Source organism: Erpetoichthys calabaricus, chromosome 10 (genome assembly GCF_900747795.2).
Source record: "Erpetoichthys calabaricus chromosome 10, fErpCal1.3, whole genome shotgun sequence".
NCBI lineage: Eukaryota > Metazoa > Chordata > Cladistia > Polypteriformes > Polypteridae > Erpetoichthys > Erpetoichthys calabaricus.
Genome location: NC_041403.2, coordinates 160,496,103 through 160,508,244, shown reverse-complemented (window position 1 = coordinate 160,508,244; position 12,142 = coordinate 160,496,103). Strand labels below are relative to the sequence as shown.

Sequence of the window (12,142 nt, the reverse complement as noted above, 5' to 3'; positions counted from 1 at the left end):
GTAATAAACATGTACAATGCAAGAAAAATTGTATACAGTAAAATGTGTGTACAGTGGCACTAAACGTATGTACATGTACTATGTACAGTACGTAGAAAATTAATTATGGTTATTCACCAACAATGATACGACGACTTGTCCGATAACAATGAGTTTAATTTTACTGCACAACAAAGGAGAGCGTTACAGCTCTTCTAAAGGAGCCTCTTCAGGCGACTGTGTAGCACCACCGTTGTTCTTCTTCCGGCAGTCTTCAATCCAAATCCCTAAAGTAGATTCCATCCGGACTACCGCCTTATTACGTCCACTTACATCTCTAGATCTTATATTCTTTTCCTCCTTTTTAAATAAAAAGAATCATGGACTCACTGATGCCGTAATGGCGTCCTACAGCAGTGTAGCTGTTCCCTTCCTTCAACATATCCAAAAACTTTTACCTTTTCGGCAATCGTTAGCTTCTTCCGTAAAATGTGAAAACAGTTTATTGTAAATTAAAGGAAACAATCAGTCAAAGGAAGCTTTCAGAATACACAGTCAGCATGCAATATGTTCATACATATAAAGTATGAAAGTCTAGTTTTTAAGTAGAGAGTCTTTAAATTCCACTGAAAGATACCGACAGACCAAGATGGCAGCTATAACAGTGGCTAAGGTGTGGAAGATGTGTAGTGATACCATACAGAAAGATTTTTCAAGAAGCCTATAAGAAATTATGGGAAACCTGATAGATATTTTAATAAGAGCATGGGCAAAGTCACCCAGGTTATTCATAGCAAGGAGATGAAAAAGTTAACCGTAACTTGCTGAAAAAAAGAGGAAGGACCACTTTGAAAAGTTGATGAAGCTAAGAAATTTGGCCACCTCAGAAAAGGAAATGAATGAGCATCTCGTGAGATTGGTTCAATTTTTATATGATGTCTTTGTTAACAAGCCTATCAGCAACTGAATTTCAGGACGGGTCACTTGGGGGAGTGGTCCAGATTTCTAAATAGGGAAAACGTATGTCAGGCTGTGAGAAAAATGACTCCAGTAGATAGCTAACCCTGGACAAGCACAACTAATGTGAGCTTCTTCACGACTGTCGAACATCCCATAGTTGCTTTGTTCTAGCATGAATATCCAAAAGGGTTGTGACAGACTTATCTTCTCTGGATAATGGCCTACTGTATAACACCACACAGCGCCCTTCTCTTCAGGATGTACAAAACACACGCTGTCTTAGAAAGGAAATTTTTATAAAGACCTTCCCAATTCTGTACTGTCTTTTGTTGTTCTTCGGTTCTAACAGTACAAGACTATTCACTTTCATACCATTAAATTCAAAGATAGGTTTTATCATCAAGTTGTAAGGCTACTCAACAGCCACTTGTACTGATACTAGCCATTGTATGTTATTGGGTGAAGGTCTGAGTAAAACACAGTTATGCTTTCAGTAGATTAATCACATAAATCAACAGATTTTGATGAACAAATCACTTGTTAATATATCAGCGGTGACTTATTTATAAAACAATAAAAAATAACTGATACAACAGCTTTGTGTTATTGGCGCCTTCTGACAAGTGTAACGGATTAAGTCATACTGCTATGCTTAGAAGATAAGAGCACATCATCATCTGCAGTTGAAGTGGCTTTTGCTCAGTAGAGTTATTTATGTTTATTATTCACCATTTTCTTTAATCGGGTTTAAGTCATTTAGGTTGATTTTCTAATATTTCGGTTAATTAGACTTCATATCTATTGACTCTTAGCACTGAAAATTACCCTACAGTGAAGGGCTACCTATGTAAGTACTAAATTAAAATTTTGGACATAACACACAGAAACCTCCAAAGAGCCATTACTCAACTCAAAATATAATGAAAAAATGGTACAGCTGAACAACAATTTATTGTGTTTGCACCCTGAAGAAGTCTCTGAGTTAATCTGTCAGGTATTTCCTCTCTGCTACAACTAAAGCACTGCATCTTCTGCCAACTGTAGCAAAATCTGGCAACTCTCACATTTCAACAAATTTTTCACAAGAGACCTTTTTTTTTTTTTCCCTCTTAAGGTATGTTTTTATTTTTCCCTGCACCAATGAATTAAGGTGGGACTGAATTTGCCTTGTTACACGTTATAGACTGCCTGTCTCGGCATGTTTTCATAATTATGTTTTGCCTGTTTCGTTGACATGAAACTTTAATCCAGTATAAATATTACAAAATGCCAAACACTTTGATTTATCTGCTTAACATAACCAGGATGTGCTGCTCACAGCATTTTGGGCCTTGCAGGTTACTCTGGAGTTGGCTATCCCTCCTTTTCCACTATATGGCTATGTAGCCTAATGCAGGACAGTTACCAGCTACCTACACAGAACAAGCTAGTAAACATGAAAAGATAGCAAAAAAGCCTTCATAAAATCCTTCGTAATGACAATAACAGCTACCAGTGTGTAACGAATCGGACTGGTTTCTAGAATTCCATTAAAGTGAAAATTTCCAACAAATTTGCAACCGATTTCACAAAAAACTCCATGTAACAGTTGTGGACTACAATTTGCTGAAGGAAGGAACAAAAAAAAAAAAAAAAAAACACTACCGAAAGAGGTAAAATCACCTGTTATGTTGGTCAACAAAGCTTAACTTTGTCTCAGTAAAAAGCTGCTGTCTGGTCACCTCAGTAAGTCAAGCACAAAACATGCACTTGCACAGCCGTTTATTGAATGTCTAGGAGGATGTGTGAACTACCTGCCCTTTTAAGGTATTGTTAAAAAAAAAAAACTGATCTGAAATATAAAATACTTGGCGCTGCCAAAGTAAACGGCCCACTCCTTGAACAGATGCAGGGAGCTACAACTTGAGATACACACATTTTATAACCCTTTCAGAGGATAATTCTCCGTGTATATGGCCACAGCTAAAAGAACATGGGTGTATCTGCTTGCTTCTATAACCCCTTTGCCAAGTAGGGATAAGCATAGCATGGATTTCTAACTCTTCATCAAATAGCACATTTTTTAAGCTAGAACTAACTGAAGTTGCTAATAATAAAAACAAACAGAAATGGAAAAAAATTTTCATAAATCTCAACTGAAACGAAATACCACAGAGATAAAAAAAAAACTAAATTTAAAGATTATGTAACAGAGTTCAAAGAAAATTATTTTCTAACATTGGATCATCTGAGTTAAATCAAAATTGCTGTAAATCGTTTTCTCATAAAAACTTCAAAGATTTCATTTAGTATCTTGCACTGACAATATACAATGAAGAAATTGAAGCTTCACCTACTTGGGCTGGGCTTTCAGGATGGCAACACATTCTTCTTTGGCAAAAACAGCTTGCAAAGATTCACACTCCTGGAAGGACAATTTATGTGTTTTTGTGATTCCTGAAAAAGTTATAAAAAAAACCCCCAAAAATCAATATAACCAAACATCCTACAGCTTGTATGTTACAATCTAAGCTTAAGTTAACTGTTGCCATTGACAAATTACTGACTGAAATCTGAGTTGGCAAAAGATATCCTAGCTCTTTCACCTGAACTGTGCTTACCGCAAGCAAGGTTAAATCATGTCTGGCACCACAGGACACAAGCAGCTAAAGTGTGCTCAATGCGAAAACTAACAACTACTTGCCCTTTGGCCATTCCCACTACAGTAATTAACCAAGAAGAGAATGCATTGATAGATTGTTAGGTCAATGGCACATTATAAACCTCCCAAAACAACTCCTTTTAAAAAGCTTAATGAAAAAAATGTTCACAATAGTCAAGGTAGCCATAAGTCGAAAAGTGTTATCTACAGAACTAAGTAACCTTAGAAATAATTGTTTTAAATGTCACGGGCAACCTCAGCGCTAGAATGTGACTGTACCAGCTAGTTTTTTGCTATTATCAAACTCAGTCAGAGCTTTAATTTACTCCTGTTAGAGTGATTCACACAAATTAAATAATCCTATGGATATTTTTCCACTTTATGGGTGGCTGGCAGTAAGAGTTTTCTTGTTTTCAGGTTATTTACGTTGTCTTGGACTTACACATTTTTCAGCATTTTAATGTTACTGGGCTCTTATAAATAGGAGGGAGAGCTCTTACTTCTGCTAAAAATAGGTTTCACTCTATAAAACAAACTGTGGATTAAAAGATCTGTTAAAATTACAGACTTCCTGGAAATAAAATTCTTTTTATTGATGTAGCCCAAAAGAAAAAATATTCATTCATATTCTAAGATTTAAAAAGGCCGGCACCGGTAACATTTTAGCGCATTTCAATGGAAAAAAATCAAAATGGAAACTGATTTAAAAAAAAAAAAAAAAAAAAAAAAGGAGGCTAAACAATACAAAAAGAAGGGTTTCTGCTCACAAATGTCAAGTAAAGCACAGTGAAATATGAGAACTGAAAAAACTAGACTGCTTTTAAATTGCTCACAGGTAGAATCAAGTGAATGAATTACGGAAGGAAGAATTCTTTCTTGAATTTGGACATCTTTTCTACAGGTGGATGAATGGATAAAATGATAGGCAGACAAATGAAGCCATGCCAAAATCTTACTACAATACAGTCGGCATTTCTTAAAAACATGAAACAGAGCTGAGCCAACATTTGAAAAATACTTCTATGCATCACATTGACCTTATTGAAAGGTCCTGTTTGTGGTGCAGATAAAGCTACTTCAGCTTCACTGAGCTCTGAATTTTGGAAGAAAGGGTTTTCCTTCAGTAAGCAAGAATTAAAACCATCTTTACAAACAGTGTGGACTTCAGAAATCTCATCATTTTTATTTTTGCTCACTGTGTGAAACCACCCTTAATGCTCATAACCCCACTATCCACAGAAAGCAGACTCCAGATTATTTTACTCCGATTACTATTGTTTCCCGAAGGAAGGCCACCAATAACGCACCATTGAGAAATGAGAAGTTGTCAATTACAAATCCTAGGCATATAAATCTGAAAATTCTCTTAACATCGCAAATAAGGAGTAGTGACTCTACTAGGTCAGTGTTTCTTGTAACTTCGATGACTGGGGTTACCTCATACAATGTGGAATATCATGTTCAGGACAGTATTTCTTAAGCCTCTTGGTCCCTTCCTCAAAAAGGGGTGTGCTTATAGTATGGAGAGTGCAGGGTCATGTTTACACTTGACTGTTATACAAGTGTTCTTGGTATAAATGGAGAGGAGAAAGGGACTGACCACTGCACCTTACATGGCTCCTGTTGATGCCTCCTTATGAGGTGTAAGGTCAGGATGCTAAGGATAAGATGGGGCCCCAACAGTAACTCCTAGAGTCTGGAGTTAGGGACTATGAGTTTATGCTGTTAAAGGGTTATAAAAAATGTTATATTATATATATATATATATATATATATTACACACACACACTAGCCAACCCGCGGCATAGCATACGCCGCATAATTATGTATTGATGGGTGAACACTTCCTGAAAGACACAGTTGTCCAAATGGGGTGGGTTTGAGGATACGACTGTAAGAGAATGCAAAGATGAAACTCGGGACAGAGGACAGGGAAGTGGGCCCGAGAGGTTTCGGGTCCTAACCATCCAACGACGGGTTGGCACAACCGGTAACGATCCTTCTGCAGGTTCACATACGGAACCCGTGTTAGGACATTTACATCCTCTAGATAGGCAAGTTCGATCGTCTGACGCCCATTCCGCCCCCTCCATTCTAGTCTGCCAATTTCTTAAGTCATCTCTTAGTCATCGTTCAGTACGCACTGCCTGCTCATTTACCCGCCCCCAACTCCTCACCTGAATTACTTTCGTCTGTGTACAGTCCACATGCACTTGTGAGTCACGCTGACTGCTAATTTTCCACACACTGCCTCAGTCGCATGCACCTGTGAGCCACGGGCCGGGTGAGGTTTCCCGTGTTGAGTCCAATTAAGCCAAAGGCTCCACACCTGGTGGTGCCCTTCCGTCAATTCCTTTCAGTTTCAGCTTTGCAACCATACTCCCCCTGGAACCCAAAGACTTTGGTTACCCGGTTGGCTGCCCGGCGGGTCATGGGAATAACGCCGCCGGATCACCAGTCGGCATCGTGTATGGTCGGAACTATGACAGTATGTGATCTTCTTCGAACCTCCGACTTTCGTTCTTGATTAATGAACACATTCTTGGCAAATGCTTTCGCTCTCGTGCCATGGTCGGCTGTTTAGTGAATTGTTGGTGGGCGGTGCTCTGTGAGTTGGTGGGCGTGGCCGTCTTGCGTGCGTCTTGCTTGCCATGGACTTAGTGAATTATATATATATATATATATATATATATATATATATATATATATATATGTATAAAGAGAGAGAGAGAGAGATTCTAAATTCCTATGCGAGAATATAGAGAACCCTGGAAAGGATGCCAGTCAATTGTAGGGCAGGCTCAAATCGGGCACAAATTTTCACGTCTTAAGCAATTTACAGATTTCAAATGATTGCTCTGAATATCTTGGGAATACTGGAAGAAATCAGAGATCTTGAGTAAAAATACATTAATACAACAGCAGCACATTAACCACACAAAGAAAGCCCTTCAGTTTGGAATTAAATTAGGACCCTAGTGTCGTGCACTTCTGTACCAATATACCCGCCCATGTGTTATCCTTCTTATTAAACTCCTATACAATAATTTTTTAACCAAAAGAAAAAAAAAACTAAATATATTTATTAATAATAGCTTGATGCTGCAACATTACATCAAGGGTAAAGAAATGAACATGGATTTGCAAGCAGTGACATATCAGTGATGCAACACCTTTTGTGATTAGCTGCTTCAGCTAACATGTTCATAAAAAGTCTAGGGGTCGTTAGACAGCCATAAAACGTATCTTTCATATAATATAAACACTGTTGCTATAACAAACACATTTTACATCTCAAGTGTAAGGATGAAGCATTGCCTCATAGAACAACATGTGGCGATTAGCCACTATTTTGTGAGCTCCAATAGTTATAAAACTTAGATGCTGGCAAAACATTGACATTTGGGGCCCCACAGGCAAAAATACTTACCATATTTGCAGAGCAGCTGAAAGACCAATCTGCTGCGCTCAAGGTTTAGATCAATTCGACACTTTTCTACAGTCTTTTCTAAAGTGGAAAGTGACTTAAAGATGGTTTGCACAGACTGGGGAAAAATATATTAAAGCAGAATATATGTTAATTTGGTTGCCTCTCTTCTAGAATTTTGATTTTAAGAAATCAGATTAAATCAGTCTTGTTTTTTATAGCACCTTTCAAGGACAGCAATATAGTAAGATATTTTACAAAACAACCACGAATACTACAAGAATCTAAATTCTAACCTGTCAAAAAGTTATCAAATGAAAAGCCTACAATTAAATTTGATCTTTACCTTCATTGCTATTTTACATCGGAACTGTGAGTCCTCTTTTGGTGCTTCTGCATCATATTGTTGGAAAAACAGCGGGTTGAAGAGAAAGCAAGCATATGCTGAGCGTGACAAATTCACGGTCCTCAGTGCCAACTTCAAACAAAACAAAGAAAAGTAGACAAATGTGATCATTATAAAGTTCAGGTACAGCGAGACATTTAATAACATTCACCATCAATTTGCTTATAATTACATGAGGAACTGTTAGTTACATACCTTACTAACTCTTTACTATTCAAGTAAATGGCAGCGATCAGAACCAGGGAAAACTACAGAAATGAAACTGTCACAGTACTCTAGTGGAATTTTTAAGATAGGAATATTTTTGCTACAGAACTGCGAAGTCCATGAATTATTACACATGCATACCTTCATTCATTTTCTGATTAAGGTTTTCCACTGTAGGGTCACAATCACAGATGGACACCAGTTAGCCATACACACCACTTAAATATTGTGCACATCAGTACTCATTCATACTGGGGACGTTTAGAGTTGAAAATGCTTTAGCTGCATGTTTTTGGGCTGTGAAAGGAGAGTGGTACTTTGTTCTGATGATTGATTAATATGGAACATAACCTCATAGTAAGAACAGTGTTAAAAACATGTTGTACATCAGTACCAAAAGAAAAAAAGCAAACACAATAATGGCATCCATATTACTTAATGTAATACACCTAATGGGAAACATACATGTAGAATGCAGACTAAATTCCAACAAATACATATTTCTAATGTGATCATTCAAATCACAAAACCCTACTGGGACTTCATAAAAGAGTAAATCTCAACACAAGCAAAGCTCTATACGGACAGTTCCTGGACTAAAAACAGGACCTACTGGAGGTGTGAGGAAACACAGAGTGCATTTACATACACCAAGAAAACCAGAATAATGTGAATTACCCAATTAAGGCAATAACCTGTTTTTTTTTTAAAAAATCTTGTTTACATGCATTAGCAAAATGCCATAATGTCATACAAATGTGCTAAAAAAAAAAAAAAGATTAAATATCATCAATACTGTGGTGGGTTGGCACCCTGCCCAGGATTGGTTCCTGCCTTGTGCCCTGTGTTGGCTGGGATTGGCTCCAGCAGACCCCCGTGACCCTGTGGTCGGATTCAGCAGGTTGGAAAATGGATGGATGGATATCATCAATAGCCACTTTGAATCCAAACACAAGTATGGAGCCCGAGTCTCCTGAGAATGTGCAGCTGAGCTTAGCACTGCATATTTAGCCCATCAACATAAATTTAGCGATTTCTGAAATATTGAGACGTTTTATTCCAGCCAAGAGGAGGAATGAAGGGATCGCCCAAGCCTTTGCCTTAAAAAATGTATCTTGTAGACACTTCTACTTAAAGCTGCTGAAAGCGTGTGCAACACTAACACATGTGCAGTCTAACAGAGTGCAAAGGACAATGGACATGTATGGACAACAAAATCCTTAACTATAACTCTGTTAAGAGTTTACATGGCCATATAACTCGGCTATTTGTGCAGAAAGCAACATATGCCAACCTGTTTATCAGAGACTAATATTCCGGTTTCTTGAACCAGAATTATGGCATGTATGGTATTTTGAATGTCAGGGTTCTGTGAATTATTGGGTTTTTAAAGAGTATGTATTACACACTCACAATTAAAGACTCCCACCACCATTCTGCCCACATATATAATTACAGTGTAAAACAGGGAAAAGGAACATTTGCAGAGGTCCTGGTAAAGGCAGAGATACATTCTCCATCTATGCTAGAAAGACAGCTCTAAATTCCAAGAAATGGGAACATCAAGGAAAGGTTTGTAATAGCAAGGTACATTTTAAATATGCAGTGAGCCAATGTCAGTATCTTTTAAGATCTCCTAACTTACTGATGCTGCACAGACTGGCTATGAATCGCCCATTTCTTTTCCCATATAGCTATTTATGTAACAAGGTTTATAAAAAAAAAAAAAAAAAAGTCATAAGTAATGGAACCATGGAGACAACTAAAGAAATTAGACATTAATACTCTCCCCAAAACCTGTTCTTTAACTACAACATAGTGGTTTGCATCCTCTCTTAACCTACCCCACTTTCCACAGGTTCAAAGTAAAGTTCATCTCCAATCCGAGAAAGTGAATGAACTGCTTTGCCCAGCACTGCAAGAAAAGAAGAAGAAGAAGAAGAAGAATATAGCCACTTGGGATCGGAGGAGAAAATTTCAGTTTTAAATCAGACAAGATAGAGCCAAATCTAGCTTTTGTTTTCCTTCAAGTCTACTAACTAAGCAGGAAAAAGTTGGTTTTTTTTGTAATGTAGTATGCGACTATTCCAGCGATTTTCAGTCGTAGCCTTCATTCACATTACCTTGGCGAGTTGGAGGCAGTTGACGGCACGTTCCTATGAAACAAGTCACGCAATGCCAATGAATAAGTAGTTACTGAGCTGAACTCCTGACCAATGAACGAGGTGGGCTGGCAGGTCTTCAATTCAAATGCTATGCCACACCCATTTTTGTTTACAGCAACATTTTCTACAGGTGGTTTATTTAACAATATGTTAGAAAAAAAAAATACACATTTGGGATGTTGTGAGCATACAAGTGGATGACTGGATATGCAGATTATGAGACAAGAGTAATGTGAGAATTTTCATGGACGTTTTGATACTGTAGCATTGGTCACCATGGACTTGTTATTCCCAGAAACTTCATCCCCCTTCTGCATGAAAACAGAACAGTAAAAGTTTCTCTTAGCTATCACTACAAACTAAAGTAACACATAAAAATAATCATTTTTGACTGGGGCATTGCTTTAGCAGGGAAGACGAATACTGAGCAGGGTGGACTTGCATTATCAGAAATAAGGTGACATTATGATCAGAATCATAGGCCTCTGAAGGCCAGTCATGCACTGCAACAAACCCAGTAACAAGCTCCAACTAATCTGTGGCTCGCTCAAGACAAAATCAGTTTTGATTTTGTCCTTAGTCCTAGGGGAGTGCTCTATGTGCATGTTAGCTGACAACCAATGAATTGTCATCCGGTAATGCAACGCAAATAATGCAGTGACAATGATAGCAGGAGCATAAGTTCTGGACCTCACAAACAGAACAGAAGCTCATCTGTCTGATGTCTCGTGTTTTATGTACCACAACAGAGTGGGAGAGATTGCAGCTGAACTTGCTGTACCTGTTAACCTTTCATACAGTGCCAGCCATGCCAGGCAGCACATTATTGGCTGTCCAAAAAAGGCGCAAGCTCGACTGTGCTGGACGGTTGTCACGTGGTCACTAAATTTTGACATGCCCTGCAATTTTCAGTCTTGTAAACTGACATGGTCTGGCATCGAGATCAGCAATTTCAGTCTGCAAGTCTAACATACCCAACAACTAGAACATTTACATTTCCAAACAATCCAGATTTTTTTACAGGTATTTAATAATATTTTACAAAAAATGCAGGTGTTTTTGGACATTGTGAGCATACAAATGGAAAACTGACATGTGGATTGCGCCATATGAGATTTTTTATGGACATTTTAAGATTGGTTGCAGTTGTTCAGTGTTGGTATTGAAGCCTGCAGTATCAAACTCTATAAACTTGCTATGACATCATGAGACTAATTTTTCCCCCAGTTATCACTATGAATAAACACAGAGTAAGTACCAGTTAAAAACTCCATTAACCCAACAGCCTTCCAAGTTCCAGATGCACCAAAAAGGAAGCAGATGTACTGTTACTTGTAAGTACTTGGGTAAAAAATAGCTAATATAACATTTCCATTATATTCAGAGACAAACGGAAGACATTTTTATTTAATTTATTGTCAGGGAGATCCTTGGAGCCTTTTAATTTCATAAAACCTTCTAACTACATTAAAATACAAAAGTGTGGACACACCCAGACATTTTCATGTTTTTGGTAGAAATTGGCATCTTGTTTAATCAAGATACCATGAAAAATATTTAATAATACAGCCAAGACATGACTGGTGTTTCTAATGACTTACTGCTTGAAATGACTGACTTGTAATTCATTATTGACGTATCACTGTAAAGCCTCTCTTTCAGTAGCCATTCCTTCAGGGTTCTAATGGTAAACTCCCTTAGTTCATCCTTAGTCATATATAAATGGTAATTGGTTATTAGAGAAACCTTTGTAATTGCATTAGCACCATTGATACCTGTTACACTGGTCACTGAGGTAGCAAGGTACTGGCATTCCGAAAGATCAGCTCTGGGTTCAAAAATTGCCAAAATGAAATGTTTCTCAAGAAACGTGACAGTCTTTTGTTTTTATTTCAAGTGCCAAGAAACTTAAGGTTTCATAAAAAAGTGTCTAGTACTGTCTTGAGAGGATCTGACCAGGACAGAAAAAGAGGGGCAGGCCAAGATGCACAACAGCAGAAGAGGAGGAGGACATGAGAATACCTAGTGTGAGAAACGAACATCTTACAGCAGTTCAGTTGGCTTCTCTCTTAAATTCACCCCAAATACCAGTGTCACCTGCAACACAGGAAATACAACTCTGGGATTCTGGGCTTAGAGGCAGAGTTTCAAAGAAAAAGCCATTTCTGAAACTGGTGATAAAAACAAATGGACGAAAGAAAAAATAACTTTGAACAGTAGCTGACTGGAAAAGTGTATTCTGAATAGCATCCAGAAGTCATCGGTTTTCTGTTGCAGATGATGGTGGTGTTTGGTGTGTATTTAAGAAAGAAGCCAGCTGAGGGCATGTAAGACATTTGTGTCTCACATTACACCTG

At 37.9% G+C, this 12,142-nt stretch overlaps 1 protein-coding gene across 2 annotated transcripts in view; it reads right to left on the bottom strand.

Moving 5' to 3' along the window:
• Window positions 1–12,142, bottom strand: part of rad9a (RAD9 checkpoint clamp component A) — a 40,858-nt gene that overhangs the window by 25,557 nt on the left and 3,159 nt on the right. For both annotated transcript variants that reach the window (XM_028812272.2, XM_028812273.2), the window contains 4 exons: window positions 9,465–9,535; window positions 7,354–7,485; window positions 7,011–7,125; window positions 3,276–3,375 (listed from right to left, as the gene is read on the bottom strand). In XM_028812272.2, the coding sequence (XP_028668105.1) occupies window positions 3,276–3,375; window positions 7,011–7,125; window positions 7,354–7,485; window positions 9,465–9,535 (418 nt within the window). The remainder of the gene's footprint in view (window positions 1–3,275; window positions 3,376–7,010; window positions 7,126–7,353; window positions 7,486–9,464; window positions 9,536–12,142) is intronic.